The 17,757-nt window shown below is 44.2% G+C and overlaps 1 protein-coding gene across 2 annotated transcripts in view; it reads left to right on the plus strand.

Moving 5' to 3' along the window:
- LOC139228246 (copine-8-like) overlaps positions 1 to 17,757 on the plus strand; it is a 781,549-nt gene that overhangs the window by 528,905 nt on the left and 234,887 nt on the right. For both annotated transcript variants that reach the window (XM_070859423.1, XM_070859422.1), the window contains exon 10: positions 11,503 to 11,544. In XM_070859423.1, the coding sequence (XP_070715524.1) occupies positions 11,503 to 11,544 (42 nt within the window). The remainder of the gene's footprint in view (positions 1 to 11,502; positions 11,545 to 17,757) is intronic.

Genomic DNA, 17,757 nt, shown 5'->3' on the forward strand with positions numbered 1-17,757 from the left:
TTGTCTAGTGATTTAGGTCGATGGCATATATCCTGTATCATTGTCTTTCATAGTGTCGGATGGTTTGGCCACAATGTAAGAATTAACCTTTTCCTACCCTGCACTTTTTGCAGGCTGTAATGCAGTTCTGAGGTTTTATATTCAATAGTCCAATTTTTGCCATTGGGCTGGGGGAGGAACGGATCCTACACATATTACAGATAAAACATTTCACTTTTAACCATGTTTGTTTTAGGAATGAACTAATTCTTCAGCTACATTTCTCATGCCTAAAAATCTCACCTTTTGATTTGGGTAACGTTGATTACTTGGAACATTGGATATTCCTGCTTTGCAATTGTTTTCATACTGTTGGTGTGAACTTCCATCTGTAACATAAACACACCAGTTGTTGAGAAATTACTTTGTATGCTGTCCTGTTTTTCACCATTTTATCCCTTTTCTCGATAATCCAATATGTACCCATCACTATTCCTATGTCACCACACACTCACCATCACCTCTGTGTCTTCAGCATCACTCACAACAGCTTTTGATATCTTGCCCTATTTCTCCCATTCTGCTCGGCGCCATAAATGTTTGGTACAGTGAGTCCTTTCACCTCACACTCATCTGTACCTGTACCTCCAGTATGACTGTCTGCTGCTCGTGATTGGCAAGGTGGTGATGAAATTCAATGTTTCCTCGCATGCAACACCGGCCTGGAATTTGTGGTGGGCAAGAATAGTAAATGAACAGCGTTTGCTGTTATTACCCCTTTGAAACTGACCGCAACTTCAGGATGTGGCGCATGCACAGCTAAACGTGGAAATCCAGAGGTCGCAGTCAGTCATTCACTGCTCTGACATTGGCTGCGCTGTGGAACATTGGCTGCACTTCCTGGTTCCTTGTCTGTGAGGATTTCACATTGTGATTGGCTGCTTAGACAGCTTGTTGACGTTACAGCGGAGCGCACTGGGGATTCCCCACTATATTGCGCTGATCTGAATTAAAAGTCGAAAAAAAAAACTCCTTGTGACAGAGATCGGGAGATCGTTGAGGGCAGTTTTCTTCGGAGCCAGCGGCGAACACCTTTGCTTCGCTGCTGACTGCAAATTACAGGCCACCATGTTTCATCTTCTCTGCTCCACATCCAATCATTCCATTGATTTATAAACAAATTGCATGTATGCCTTTGAGCAAAATGAATTTTCAAAGCTGAAGGTAAAAATCTTTAAATAATCTAGCTCCAACTTGAAGTCCATAACATGCTGTATGTTGTAATTATTTGTCTCAGAATTGGTTTTCTATTTGAATTCTTTTTCATTTTGCAGACAATAGGTGCACAGGTGTAGAAATTGGTATGTTTTGTGCTTGTTTTTCAGGCCTAAAACAGACACACAGGATACCACTTTAGCAGTGGGACTGCCTGTACCCAATCTGCACAGGTGTTGGCCCTACTGCCAAATTCGTGGAGATCCATTTTTTAGGAGTCCTGAACGGAAGCCTAAAACAGGCGTTGGGTACCTTGAACATGTCGGTTAGGGGCCTAATGCCTGTTAAAGAACCCCTTTGTCAAATTGGGCACCACATGAGCCGGGCAGGTGTTGGGACTGCCCCGCTCCGAGTTCCGTGATCGCCAACCAATGATAAGATTTTGATTTTTTTTAAAACATCATCTTATGGAGCCAGAAGGAGGAGGACCATTCCCCTGACTCCACAGATGTTGCGATTACCCCATGCTTCCCCTCCTCCCGGGACTTGCCTGAGGGCCACTGCTGGTGAGGCAAGCAGCCCGAAAATTGAATCTCCCTTCAGGCAAGCTGTGTAGACGCAACCATCTCGCCCTAATGCGTAGATAAGGCCTGAGGACCAATTTCTATCAATCTTGCCTCGGATGTGTGCTGCCTCCACGGCGTTGAGTCTAGGCCCGATCGTAGATTAATTACTAGCCCACTTTTTCTGTTGTCACCTCTCGTTATGGAGCTGGGTAAAATTAGAAAATGCACCTGGAAAGGAACCTAATACTTGCTTGACTGGCTTCATCTAAGCCAGGAAGATTGGTCATTTATTTGAGACCCAGAGCTGCCAACTGCATTAAACTGCTTGTCATGGGTATAATGAATGCAGGCAGTTTTCAGCCAAGCTGCCAGGAAAGCACAGCAGTTCATCTTGGCTTGAGAGGGAACAGAACACCAAAAATTGACACATACATTTGTCAGTCTATTGCCCACAAGCACCAATAGCAGTTGTGACTGTAAAATCCTGGGTATTGAGAGTCCTGTTTTCTGAGCTGAAGGAGATAATATAAACATGAATAGTTATTTAAGGGAAGAGATGTGCACACTAACATTTATAGCACCTTTACAGTACACAAAAGAGAGGTTCTGGATCAAACAATACTTGTTACTGGAGAGGGCCTGTACAGGGCAGCATTGTAGAAATTGCACTGCTGAACTGTATGGGCACCACTACTGAAAATGAAGTTGCCACTTAAGGCTGTGAAGTTATGTAAGAACAGCATCAATTTTTATACATGAAAAGCACTTTACAGTTAAGCCACTTCTCGCATTATTTGGGTTTAACCTTTAAAACTGTTGTCACAAAGAATTAAAAGGTGCTGATTCAGACACAGAGAGTTATTTTGGCCAAAGGTTGAAAACGGGCACTAAATGGGTGCTGTGCTCATAAGACATGCCTGCTAGAAAGTCTGGATTTAGCACGCAATTTTGGTGTTACTTGCTGATAACCATAATTTGAACTTGGGACGGAGGTGTTAAAATAGAAACATGCAGGTTTAGTACTCAAGTGCTGATTAGACACACCCACTTCCACTGAAGGCATGACATGTGCCGCAGTGGCACATTGCAGGATGGCTCAGGGATCGAGGAAGAGGGCGCACAGATCCTCGGACGCAGCACTGGAGGTCCTGGTGGAGGAGGTCCAGAAGAGGAGAAATGTCCTGTACCCACAGGGGGGATGGACATCATCTTGCCCTCCTCGATCTTCTTTGTTGTGATATTGTCATAACTGTTCCAATTGGCAGAATGGTCAAGAGGACACAGGTTTAAGGTGATTGGCAAAAGAACAAAGGTGACATAAGAAAAAACTTTTTTATGCAGCAAGTGGTTAGGATCTGGAATGCACGGCCTGCCTGAAGGGGTGGTGGAGGCAGACTCAATCACGGCTTTCAAAAGGAAGTTGCATAAGTACCTGAAAGAAACAAATTTGCAGGGCTACATGGAAAGTGCGGGGAGTGGGACTAGCAGAAGTGCTGTTGTAGAGCCGGCATGGACTCGACGGCCAAATGGTCTTCTTCCTTGCTGTAATCATTCTATGATTCCGAGGTAATTTTAAATGCATTTCTTTAAAATGGAAAGCCTTTCGGGTTGCAGTACTAACCTAATGGATTTCTGATGTAAGTACAGAAGCCTAATGATATCTCCAGTATTACTAGGATAACTGAGTAAGTGTGCAGAATGACTCTCTGCTTTGAAAATCCAGATTATCTTCTCTGTGCTGTATGGATTTTCGGCTCGTTAGGTTTACATTTTCCACAAATACAACAAAAAAAGTATCATTATTTGGCACAACCTTAAAGAACTGCGCACATTAAAACACAAGCCAGCCTTGTTGAAGTGGACCGTGATGGATCATGACCCAGCACTGGTTGAAGTGTATTTGGAAAGGCATTGCTGCTGTGGTACTGATGAAAACTGCTGGGTTTATATAGCCACTGTATGGCAATAGCTCAAAGCAAAGCGATTTTTCAGTGTATAGCAATTAGTAATTGCCAAACAATTTTTGAAAACGTTTAATGTTTTAATTGCTGATGCATATCATCATCTCTCATAGGCAATCCCTCGAAATCGAGGAAGACTTGCTTCCACTCTAAAAGCAAGTTCTCAGATGTCTGAACAGTCCAATACAGGAATTACAGTCTCTGTCCCAGGTGGGACAGACAGTCATTGGGGGAAAGGGTGGGTGGGGAGTCTGGTTTGTCGCATCCTCCTTCCGCTGTCTGCACTTGTTTTCTGCATGCTCTCGACGACGAGACTCGAGGTGTTTAGCGCCCTCCTGGATGCTCTTCCTCCACTTAGGGTGGTCTTTGGCCAGGGACTCCCAAGTGTCGGTGGGGATGTTGGACTTTATCAAGGAGGCTTTTAGGGTGTCCTTGAAACGTTTCCTCTGCCCACCTGGGGATCACTTGCTGTGGAGGAGTTCTGAGTAGAGTGCATGCTTTGGGAGTCTTGTGTCGGGCGTGCGAACAATGTGGCCCGTCAACGGAGCTGGTCACGTGTGGTCAGTGCTTCGATGTTGGCCTGATCGAGAACACTGACATTGGTGCATCTGTCCTCCCAGTGGATTTGCAGGAGCTTGCGGAGACATCGTTGGTAGTATTTCTCCAGCGAATTGAGGTGTCTACTGTATATGGCCCATGTCTCTGAGCCATCGAGGAGGACAGGTATCACTCTGTAGACCATAAGCTTGGTGCCAGATTTGAGGGCCTGATCTTCGAACACTCTCTTCCTCAGGCGACCAAAGGCTGCGCTGGCGCATTGGAGGCAGTGTTAAACCTCGTCATCGATGTCTGTCCTTGCTGATAATAGGCTCCCGAGGTATGGAAAGTGGCCCACGTTGTCCAGGGCCACGCCGTGGATCTTGATGACTGGGGAGCAGTGCTGTGAGGCGGGGTCAGGCTGGTGGAGGACCTTAGCCTTACGGATGTTTAGTGTAAGGCCCATTCTTTTGTATACCTCGTTGAAGATGTTGACGATGACTTGGAGTTCAGCCTCTAAATGTGCGCAGACACAAGCGTCGTCTGTGTACTGTAGTTCGACGACAGAGGATGGGACAGTCTTGAATCTAGCCTGGAGGTGACGAAGGTTGAACAGGTTCCCACTGGTTCTATAGTTTAGTTCCACTCCAGCGGAGAGCTTGTTGAGCGTGAGATGGAGCATTGCAGCGAGGAAGATCGAGAAGAGGATTGGCGCGATGATGCATCCCTGCTTGACCCCGGTCCGGATGTGGATTGGGTCTGTGGTGATCAGTTGGTCAGGATCACGGCTTGCATGTCATCGTGGAGAAGGCGGAGGATGGCGACAAACTTTTGGAGGCAGCCGAAACAGAGGAGGATGCTCCATAGTCCCTCATGGTTAACAGCGTCAAAGGTCTTTGTAAAGTCAATGAAGGCCATGTACAAAGATTGGTGCTGTTCCCTCCATTTCTCTTGCAGTTGTCGCGCCGTGAAGATCATGTCCGTTGTACCCTGTAGCGGACGGAATCCGCACTCTGACTCCGGGAGGAGCTCTTCAGCCACAGGGAGAAGACGGTTGAGGAGGATTCTAGCGATGACTTTCCCAGTGGCCGACAACAGGGAGATTCCTCTGTAGTTACCGCAATCGGACTTGTCCACTTTTTTTAAAGATGGTCACGATTATTGCATCTTTGAGATCTCCTGTCATGCTCTCCTCCTTCCAGATGAGAAAGATGAGGTCATGCATTCGTGCCAATAGTGCCTCTTTGCCACACTTTAGTGCCTCAGCGAGGATTCCATCCGCTCCCAATGCCTTGTTGTTCCCGAGCTGTCAGATGGCATTTTCTACATCGTGCAGGGCTGGGGTTTTGCTGAGATGGTGGTGGGTAGCATGCTGCGGGATGGAGTCGAGGACACTCGTGTCAAAGGCAGGGTCTCGATTAAGGAGATCTTTGAAGTGCTCCTTCCAGCGGGTCCTGACTGCCTCTGTGTCCTTGATGAGTGTCTCCCCATTCTTGGTCAGCAGTGGGGTGGGCCTTGGGTGCTTGGGCCGTAGGTGGACATGACTGCGGTGAAAAATCCTCGCACATCATGGTTGTCGGCCAGCTGCTGGATCTCCTGTGCTTTCTCCACTCACCATCCATTCTTTAGGTCGCGGGTTTTTTGTTGGACCTCAGCCTTAAGCCGTCTGTAATGCTGCTTTGCTGCTCCCGAGTTAGGTTGTTGTTTTAGGTTCAGAAATGCCCTGCGCTTGCGATTTATTAGCTCCTGGATCTCCTGGTCATTCTCATCAAACCACTTCAACAGCAACTTGCATTTATATAGAGCATTATATGTAGAAAAACATCCCATAGTGCTTCACAGATGTTTAAAGAATAAATGGACAGCAATAAAATTCAAAGAAGAAACTTGGGTGTATTGAGCAAAAGTCTGCTGGGCGGGCCACATTGTTCGCATGCCTGACACACAACTCCCAAAGCAAGCATTCTACTCGGAACTCCTACATGGCAAAAGCGAGCCCAAGGTGGGCAGAGGAAACGTTTCAAGGACACCCTCAAAGCCTCCTTGATAAAACCTCACTGACACCTGGGAGTCCCTGACCAAAGACCACCCTAAGTGGAGGAAGTACATCCGGGAGGGCGCTGAGCACCTCGAGTCTCGTCACCAAGATCATGCAGAAATCAAGCGCAAGCAGCGGAAGGAGCATACCACAAACCAGTCCCACCCACCTTTCAACGACTGTGACAGAGACTGTAATTCCCGTATTGGACTGTTCAATCACCTAAGAACTCACTTTTAGAGTGGAAGCACGTCTTCCTCAATTTCAAGGGACTGCCTATGATGATGATGCTCAAAGAGGGGAGCTTTAACATGAGTTTTAATGAAAGGAGGGTTTTAGCAAGGGACTCGAAACCTAGAAACATAGAAAATACGTGCAGGAGTAGGTCATTCGGCCCTTCGAGCCTGCACCACCATTCAATAAGATCATGGCTGATCATTCACCTCAGTACCCCTTTCCTGATTTCTCTCCATACCCCTTGATCCCTTTAGCTGCAAGGGCCATATCCAACTCCCTCTTGAATATATCTAACGAACTGGCATCAACAACTCTCTGCGGAAGAGAATTCCACAGGTTAACAACTCTCTGAGTGAAGAAGTTCCTCCTCATCTCAGTCCTAAATGGCTTACCCCTTATGCTTAGACTGTAACCCCTGGTTCTGGACTCCCCCAAAATCGGGAACATTCTTCCTGCATCTAACCTGTCCAGTCCCATCAGAATTTTATATATGTTTCCATGAGATCCTCTCTCATTCTTCTAAACTCCAGTGAATGCAGACCCAGTCGATCCAGTTGCTCCTCATATGTCAGTCCAGCCATCCCAGGAATCAGTCTGCTGAACCTTTGCTGCACTCCCACAGAGGAGTTACAGAGGATGGGGCAGAGGTAGCTGAAGGCACAACCACCAAAGGGAGGATGCGCATGAGGCTCGAGTCAGAGGAATGTTCAATTTTGGAGAGGCGGGGGCTGGGGGTGGGGGGGGGTGCAAAAGATTTGTAGCACTGGAGGAGGTTACAGAGATGGTGAGACTATGGAGGGATTGAAACACCAGGATGAGAATTTTAGCAAACAATTTGACGTGCCCGCCTGTTTAGTTTCCTCTAACATCATCATAGGCAGTCCCTCGAAACGAAGATGACTTGCTTCCACACCAAAAAAAGAATGAGTTCACAGGTATTTCAATGAAGAACCTAATATTCCAGGTCCTGAACTAGTTTCCTCTATAGTGTGAAGTGCATTAATAATGAATTCTGGAATAATACCGATGGATACTGATATTAAATGTCATTTTGCATGTCTAAATCATTATTTTTGATTCATAATTGTTCCTTGTATACCAACAATTTGCCGAGTACTGAAATTGTCAGTCATGTGGAAAGAATAAATTGGCATTACTCCTGCACAGTGTTTCTTCAGAAATAATTGACAACCCAGATGCACAGCAATAATTGAATGGAAGTAAAAGCTTCAGTCTGTACTCAATTATCACATGTACATCTTTCCACTTCTTCTACAATTTTCTTACAAATACATTTTATCGGCCTTACTATCACCCATGTATCTACCCCTCAAAGAAATTTAATTTGCATGTTGGCTCTGGTTGTGCTCAAGCCAAGCCCACAGAATCGGGCAAGCCCCCAGATCAAATTAATCACCATGGCAAGTTTCCGCTAATTGCTCCCATTTGTGGATCTTCGACAAGGCTCTTAAAATTAAGCCTTTTTAGACGGAAGGACACTGATGGGCGCATTTTAAATATAAAAAAATATGTAATTTGCTAAGAAATGGACTACTGTACACCAGTGAATCATTTTCAGTTATTTAAAATCGGGTTGTTCATAGATGGTGACTAGACACTCTGACTAACTACATTTTCAGCTCTATTAATAAAACTGCACCAGGTTACCACTCTTAAGTATAATCAAGGAATATTTTTAATGCACATTTTTTTTTAATATATATTCTGAAACACTCCTCATTGCACTGGTCCATGGAAGATTTTACAATTGCTGATAGGCAAATAAGTTTCAGTAGAAACTTGAGCAAAAAAACCCACCTCTGAAAACTAGCACATTTCTTGCGCTCAGATCGCCGATTGCGCCCAATGTGAACACTCTACCTCATCATGTTTTAATTATTAGGGGTGATATAATGGCCCAAAAATTGCGGTCGGTGGTTTCCTGTGGGCAAACGCCTCCATCTGAATTTTTTTTAACGAAAATACCTGGTGGTCCTGGGTTGACCAGTTTTACATCTTTTCAGCTCACAACCTGTGATGCTGAAAAAATACTGGACCCATGTAATTCTGCCAAGGAATATAGGCATACTCGTGCTTAATGCGTTAATTTAAAGTTTTTTGGGGTGAAATCCAATATTGACCCGGGAACAAAACAGCTGACTGTTACATAGCCCGCCCGATTATGGCAAGGTTATATAACGTGCACCCAATTCACTACTGCCTCTTTTCTGTCCCTGCCAAAGTTAAACTTCACTTCTATTGGCTCCCATATTTATTTTTATTTCAAATGTTCTGAAATGCTGAACTCTGCTAAAATAACAAAGAGAAGAATTTTAGATGGGCATATTCAGCATTTGTAAACTAGTATCTCACTGTATAATTTCAGTCATAAATCACCAGGAATAATTTTATTGCTTTAATGACTTCAAAATACTAAATTAAACACACAAACATTACTTTACATACAAGGAAAAGGGGTAAACAATTCAGCTGTGCTTTCAGCATTTTTTCCCTATTCTTCTCTCTACAACAACACAAAAGCGAAATACTGTGGATGCTGGAAATCTGAAATAAAAACATAAAATACTGGAAACTCTCAGCAGGTCAGGCAGCATCTGTGGCGAGAGAAACAGAGTTAACGTTTCAGGTCGATGACCCTTCGTCAGAACTGGAAAAAGTTAGAGATGTAAATGATTTTAAGCAGGTGGGGAGGGGAGGAAAGAACAAGGAAAGAAAGTCTGTGATAGGGTGGAAGGCAGGAGCGATTAAGAGACAAAAGGGATGATGGTGCAAGGCAAAAGGAGATGGTAATGGAGCAAGTTCAGAAACAAACAATGAGTTCCAGATGAGGTGTAATTGGGAATGGCAGAATCATCAATATGGGAAAAAAATAGGAGCAGCGGTTATGGTCGTCTCCTCTCTGTTGTCTGAGCACGTTTTCATTTTAATTTAACTCCATTTTCTCTAACTAATATAGTCTTTCTTGAGGTTCTCCTGATCACTTGCCATACCCCAGCAGAAGATTAGCAGAAACCCTGGACACACCATGTACATCGGGGCTGCTGCCTTTCTTCAGCCGAAGTCACGGTGGTCGATCGGAGGGCTCACGGCAAAATTCCCAGCATCTATTCTGCTGTTCTAAGCGTTTCTTCCTCATTTCTTAAGTTTAAAAACTTCACTTGACTTTAGTCTCTGCTTTCCTGCTTGCACGCCCATGTAATTGTTTCAAAAAGGTTTCAATCAAAAAATAGTACAGCACAGAAAGAGGCCATTCGGCCCATCAAGTCTGCGCCGGCTCCTTCGAAGAGCAATCCAGTTAGTCCCACTCCCCAGCTCTTTCCCCATATCGCTGCAATTCTTTTGTCTTCAAGTATTTATACAATTCCCTTTCGAAGGCTGCAATTGACTCTGCATCCACCACCCTATCCAGCGGTGCATTCCAAATCCTAACCACTCATTGTATAAAAATGTTTTTCCTCATGTCGCCTCTCGTTCTTTTACGATCACCTCAAATCTGTGCCCTCTGGTTGTCAACCCTTCATCCATTTATTTACTCTATCTAAACCCTTCATGATTTTAAACAGCTCTATATTCTTCTTTTGTATGGTAGCAGCAAAGCAAATCAAATGTCAATATCTAAGTTGGATCTCCAGGCCAAAGCTTCCGGTGTAACAGCGTGGATATCTTGTAGGCTGCCTGCAAATTTCCTCAGAGGGCAGTGCTCAATGATGTGCTGCAGGGTCTGATTAGAAGCTCCACGGTCACACAATGGGGATGCTTTAATCTTCTACCTATGGAGAAGGTGGCAGCATCTACCAGGACCAGTTCTGAGGCAGTTGATGGTTGTCTACGGTTTGCGAGGAAGGTTTGATCCTTCAGGTTGTACTGTGGGGTCCTCTATAAGGAATGCATTCGTATGTCACAGTTCTTCCAAGCATTTCGCCATCGGTCATCAAGGCTGAGGGGAGATCGCTGAAGGACTTCGGCGACGGTCCAAAATGGCCACCTAGATTTGAGACGGGTTGGTAGGTTGTTCAAGTCGGCCTAGATCGGCATGTCTTTGCTGTAGCGGTTGTATTGTCTGGAGACTGCATATTTGCGGCATAGGTGTGGTGGTGTGATGTTTGCAAGCATGGGTAGCCAAGGTGTTGCTGTCGATGAAAGCAAACTGGCGATAATTCACATAGTAGAATTCAGCTGGACATCAACGGATTTGATATGCAGACTTTTAACACCTCTATCAAATCTCCTCTTAGCCTTCTCTCCTCGAAGGAGAACAACTCCAGCTTCTCCAGTCTATCCACGTAACTGTAATCCCTCATCCCTGGAACCATTGTAGTAAATCTATACCCTCTCCAAAGCCTTTAACTCCTTCCTAACGTGTGGTGCCCAGAATTGGGTACAATTCTCCAGCTGGGGCTGAACTAGTGTATATATAGATATAGCATAACTTCCTGGCCTTTGTATTCTATGCCTCTATTTATAAAGCCCAAGATCCCATATGTTTTATCAGCTGCTTTGTTAACCTGTCCTGCCACTTCAGAGATTTGTGCACAAACACACCCAGGTCCCTCTCTACTTGCACCCCCTTTAAAATTGTCAGATGAAGAATGTTTTGTAATTGGCTAAACATCTGCTTTAAAGGCAAATTTTCCAACCAATGGAACACCCATATTCGAAAGATTACCCTGATCACGCAGTACACTTCTTTGTCTGTAAGGAGTTAACACTTACCGCAGGAATATGCTTCTTTTATAATTAAGTCCTAACAATTCTTCCATGTCTGATTCATGTAGCATAACGTTCACAATTTGGTGGCTGTAAGAAAAAAAGTAATTTGCCTCACACAGTTCAGACAGCCTCTTTTTTCAGAGTTCTCAAAGAATTTGAACTGTAACAGGTAATCATCTTAAATAATGAACTCATCTTCAGTTTGACATAATAATTAGTTGCTTTTTTTCCGTTACAGGACGATCAAGGTGGAGGTGTACGACTGGGACAGAGACGGCAGGTAAACCTCAGAGTAGCGCATTTTAATGACATGTGAAATAAGAATCCACTTCAACGATATTGTATATTTTTTTCCGATCAGCTGCTTAGCAAAAAAAGCCAGGTTCTGTTACATTCTGCAACTTAATAGGTATTTTGTGAGCTCTGGAAAAAAATCAGATACCATCTGGTACCACCATGTGCAGCAGTTTATGTGTCAGGCTGGTGGGTATCAGTGCGATTACCAAGAGTTCTGCTGTGTGTAGCCTCTTGATGTTTGGCTCACTGCAGCTGGCAGATTCACTGTTACACGGCTCAGTGTAGCTCACAGCATCCTCATTTGTGGCACTGTTGATACTGAATACTTGTGGTAAAGATGTTCAGTCAAATTTTGAACTATAATTTCTCTTGGCAATCTAACTTTTGCTTGGTCTGCACCTATCGCCTCATTTTTAAAAAAATCTATTATTTCTTCCACGATTATGTTACCATAGTATTAAACATTGGAAGGAATATAAGGTAAAATAAGAGTTAATGCTATGTCGATTAACACCTTTTAAGAATTTGACCAATATATGAGTTGGAATGAGGTTGACGGTCATAGTAGTAGACGGAGATAATTAAATATTATGCAGAACAAAATAGTTCTTGTGCTCTGCCAGAACCAAGGAAGTGTCACCTCTGGAAAAAAGGACTCTGTATCACTCGCTCAGTTCACCCCACAGTGGTCAGCCGTGCCTTTAGCCAAATTTTCTCCCTAAACCCCTCTGTCTCTCAATCTCCCGCTGCTTTTTTAGGAGCCAACCTTGAACCCCCTCCTCTTTGACCAAGCTTTTGGTCACCTCTCTTAATGGGCCCAAGTTTTGAGCCGCGCCTAGAACGGCGCAGTCCCGACCTGGACGCCCGTTTTTCGCACCACAAAGTGCGCCTAAAAAAATCCTCCAGATTCTCCACCTCCCTGCAGGTCCTCTGGCCCTCAGCGCAGCGCAGCAGGAGCTGTAGGGGGCGGAGCCAGGTCCCTGCGCTGAAAACAGTGCCGGGACCTCTGCACATGCACGCTACAGTGGGCACGCAAGTGCAGTAGCTCCAGCACCCAAAACTGTGTGGGAGGGGCCAAAGCACGCAGCCCCTAGCCCTGGCCGAATGGCCTCACTGGGGCTGCGTGCATAAGGCTCCTCCCACGGCCAGCTCCTGCTTCCTCCCGACCCAACTCGACTCCCGCTTCCCCCGCCCCCGGACCGGACCCGACACCAACCTGACTCCCGCTTCCCCCCCGACCCGACTCCCGCTCTCCCACCCCGCCCCCGCCTCTGGACAGTACCGACACGGACACCGACCCGACTCCCGCTTCCCCCCCACCTCCAGACCGGACCCGACACTGACCCCGACTCGACTCCCGCTCCCCACCCCGACCCCCGGCCTGGATCCGACCTGGATCCGACCTGACCTCCCTCCCCCCGACCTGACCTCCCTCCTCCCGACCCAAACCGAACCTCCCTCCCTCCCACCACCCCCCCGACCCGCGCTCCTCCCGACCCCCGATCCAACGCCACCTACCTGTAAATCTGGTGCTGGGGGCGGGCCCTGCCCGAAGTCTCGGGCCCAGCCTGTTCAGCCTCCTTTCCCCCCCCAATCTCCTTCTCTCCCCCCCCAATCTCCTTCTCTCCCCCCCCAATCTCCTTCCCCCCCCAATCTCCTTCCCCCTCCCCCAATCTCCTTCCCCCTCCCCCAATCTCCTTCCCCCTCCCCCAATCTCCTTCCCCCTCCCCCAATCTCCTTCCCCCTCCCCCAATCTCCTTCCCCCCCCAATCCCCCTCCCCCAATCTCCTTCCCCCCCCATATCCTTCCCCCCCAATCTCCTTCCTCCCCCCATTTCCCCTCTCTCCCTCTACCCCCCTCCTCCCCCTCCCCTCGCTGTCAGAAACACAGACACTGACAGACAGAGAATGAGAGACACTGACAGAGACACACTGGGGGGGGCATCCCAGCACGCTGTTGGAGGGCTCCGGGTGTTGCAGTCGGTAAGTAGATAATGTTTTATTTATTGATTTAAAAAAAAAAATGATTTCTTATTAATTTTTTTGATTGATTTATTGTTTGATTTATTGATGTATTTATCATTTATTATTGATGATGGCTCTTTATTTGTAAAACTGAAGTGTTTAATGTTTGTAAACTTCCCTTTAAACCCGCCCCCCCCACCCATTCCCTACGCCTGATTTGTAACCTACGCCTGATTTTCTAAAGTGTAGACAAGGTTTTTTCGAGCGTACAAAAATCTTCACTTACTCCATTCTAAGTTAGTTTGGAGTAAGTTTTCACTCACGAAACTTTGAAATCAGGCGTAAGTGGCCGGACACGCCTCCTTTTGAAAAAAAAATTCTGTTCCAAAGTGAAACTGTTCTAACTGACTAGAATTGGAGCAAACTAAATGACGAGAATTCCGATTTCTAAGATACTCCGTTCTACACCAGTTGCTCCTAAAAATCAGGAGCAAATCATGTGGAAACTTGGGGCCAATATCTCCTTTGGCTCAGCATGCATTTTTGTTAGTGAAGCGCCTTAAGACATTTTCCAACATTAAAGGCACTGCAAATTGTTGACCAGGATGAAAATGCGATGGATAGATATTCTGGCATTTTGCTTGGGTATCGCGGAATTTCATTTATTATACAGGTGCAACCTCCCAAATCCGGAGTTCCAAAAACCGGAATGTTCTGAAATCCGGACGTCGCGCTGATCGGTGGAGCGGTCGACCGAAATCCGGAGAATGTTCCAAACTCCTGACATTTTTTTTAAATGTCACACATATTTTTTAAATGGCACATTAAAAAATAGTCGTTCGAAAACCGGACATTTTTTCAGTGATCATAGCTGCTCACTTACAACACTCAGCATTAAACGGCGCATTAGAAAATGATCATCTGGAATCGGTTCCGAAAACCAAAATTTTTTTAAAACCGTGCAAATACAGACCTGCGATCGGAATGCCCCGTGACCTCGAACCGAGCCGAGCCGACCTCACCCAGCTGTCGGTGAATCCCAACCCGAACAGATAGATTTTATGTACGCACAGTTGAGTAACGTGAGAATTTTGAGGCTGCAGCTTCATATTTGAAGATGCTAGCAAACTAAGAGGGGCAGTGGTATCAGAAGAGGCAGCTCAGAAATTACAGACCGCATTGGATAAAATATCTCGGCAGATAATTGAAAGCTATAACTTAATACCATGACGACAAATCTAAAATGCTGCATAGAAGAAGAAAAAGTAAGTGACACCTGTATTCCATGTATGATGTAAAAATGGTGAAGGATAAAACCAAAAGACATCCAGGAATCTTAGATTCAATGCTCAGCATATTCCAGCAATGCAGAACAGCTACAGTCATTAATCAGGACTATACTGCAAGAGATCTAAAATAAGTCAGTGAAATTTTATTACCTGTTCTGTACATGGTATCTCTTTAATTACAAGGGCATCCATTGGTATTTCAGGGTTTAAGACATCCATTTGTATGTGTTGGCTTCTCAGAAGCATGTCCATTAAGATGTCAGTACACAGTGATAAATCGGAAAATACAGGCGCTGTACAGTGTACACAAAAGACGGCCGAAGGGTTTCCGCATTCGGGACTGAGGATTTCTGTTCCAAAATCTGGAAATACCCGATTCTTGGCCCAGGCGCTTCCGGATTTGGGACGTTGGAAATATGTTCCGAAATCCGGAAATACTTGTATCCAAAATCCGGAACGGCCTCAGTCCCGAAGTTTCTGGATTTGGTCGGTTGCACCTGTAGTCGTTCTTTCACTGTTATACTGATGCTCCCCCATCAATACAACCACTAATTTCAGGTCAGTCCTGAAGTTGAATATTCACCTTTAGATTTGACTCTGCAGTTGTGGAGTGTTGCACAAGTTTACCATTAACGGCCTTTACAAAAAATCAGATTTTTTTTATTTTGCTCCCTATTCACTGGTCTTTTTACGTAATTTCCTCTATGGTAGGAATCCTCGGTGCAGCATTAAATACAGATGAATCATCTGTTGGTGCTTCTTCTCAATAGTACACCACTTTTTACTCAATCTGCTTCTTTCCTAAATTTACTGAATGCAAGAAGGTAAGGTTTCAACCTACATAATTCCTATTAACTGCGACATTTTTAGAGACAAAAACTAACATTAATCCTGATGTATTCTAAATCCTGGAAGAAAAATGTCTCCAACAGCCAACCTAAAAGAAACAAAGCAAGCTCATGGACCATGTTTCAAATCTTTGCCTAAAGGCCTTGGGTAAACTATTGCTAACAAATTTTCCATTTCAAAAAATCTTATTAAATACTTATTGCACAGCTTAGCTTTTTAAAAGTGCAGTTGCATTCAAATAATTCTGTGAATTATTGTACTTACAAAGGAAAAGTTAAAAGAGTTTCCTCTCCATTCCCTTAGAGAAACATTCAAGATGAGCTATTTTACAATAAAGTCACTAGGGATTAAGTTGCTGAATTTTTGGAGCGAGTCCTGTTCTCGTTTCAGAGGATTTTGCGGTTGTAATGACGGCGAAACTGTCAACGTTCACCGACATTCCTCTGTGAAACTGACAGCAACTTCTGGTGTCCGCATGTGCGCAGTTAAACGAGGAAATCCAGAAATTGCTGTCGGTGATTCTCTGCTCCTCCACGATGCGCTGTTGAAGTCCTTGCAGGAAATCTTAGAAATTACTTAAATTGACGTGTACTTCCACTTTTTACGCTCTAACCTCGCTATAAAAACCCTTGAAAAAGTTAAACCTTGAGGTGTAACAGAGTTTTCAATGGTGTATTAAGTCATAATTACTGCTGAACAACCTCTCTGGCCCTGAAAAACGAATCGTATATTTGTGGAATGTCCAATTTCTCCATTATGATAAAAAAAAGTCCAAAGATTTTTAAAATAATAAAAACATTATTAAAAGATTGTTTATGATATTTCAGCTTCTACCTTCATCCCATGTGCATGTTCCAATCTTTATTTTGCTCTGTAAAATGAGTGCTTTCTATTTTCTAGGTTGCTGTCTGTGAGTATTCTTTAATGTGATTGGCTTCTCAGCCTGCGTGATGACATCACTGTTTGCTGGATGCTGGAGATGCCCTATAGATTGCGCCAGAATGAAATTAATGAAGGGAAAGCTGAAATCTATGCCACAAAAATTGCTAGATCTTTGTGGACAGCATTCTTGGAGTTCAGCAGTGAGTGCCGTCACTTCACCCCTGACTGCAAAATCCGGGCTAATGTGTATGTGGGGGGAATTCTAAATAGAAAGCTGCAACCTGACTTGTGATAAAAAAAAATATCACAACAGCGCACGTTATTATATTATTATATAATAAAAGCGACAATCTCCCAATTGTAGAACACCAAAAGCTTTCAATCATCTGAATATTCACGCGGATAAAATAATAGACATATTGAATTTTAATTTCCTGTCAATTATTTTTAGTGCCCTCGTTAATACATTTGCATTAAATTCTTGTCTGTGCTATTTTTATGCATTCATTAACCAGTTTAAAATAACTGACTTTAACGTGAACAAGTTAATTAGAGTGACACAAAACTAAACCCCCATGGGTTTAAAAAAAATGCATAATTTGCTGATTATGGGGTAAATGTTTCATTCAGTGAACGTTGGAGTTACTACCAACAAATAACAGTCTTCATCTTCAGTACTTTCATTTTATGTTCCCAATGGTAAAGTGATGAGTACTTCATTGGCTGTAAAGCACTTTGAGACGTCCGGTGGTCGTGAACGGTGCTATAGAAATGAAAGTCTTTCTTTCTTTATTTGAATATTTTAATTTTCTGTTGATTGGTTTGCTTCTTATCTTGATTTTAATATCTGAATTGAAGAATTAAGCCAGCAGAAAAAAGGGAGGCGGTAAAAAGTGTGAGCTAAATAGAGACGGGTTTTAAGACTGACCACGTGTTGAACAAAAACACACTCTTGTCAAAGAAGAATTTTCTTTTTTGAAGAATCAGTACTGTTGGTGTAAGTTTTGGACTTGTTTGTTTGACCTGAATCAAATCGTTTTTCAAGTGGAAAACCTGGATCAAGTGGTAATTACCAAAAACAAAATCCAAAATGAATGTAACATGAGCATGTGTGGATTAGTGTTGGTTGCATATTGGTAAATGGTGTATCAGGCAGAGGCTGGCAAAGGCTATTGATAAACTCTGCCAGATCGATACCATCCTGCAGAAAAT

Source organism: Pristiophorus japonicus, chromosome 17 (assembly GCF_044704955.1).
Source record: "Pristiophorus japonicus isolate sPriJap1 chromosome 17, sPriJap1.hap1, whole genome shotgun sequence".
Lineage (NCBI taxonomy): Eukaryota > Metazoa > Chordata > Chondrichthyes > Pristiophoridae > Pristiophorus > Pristiophorus japonicus.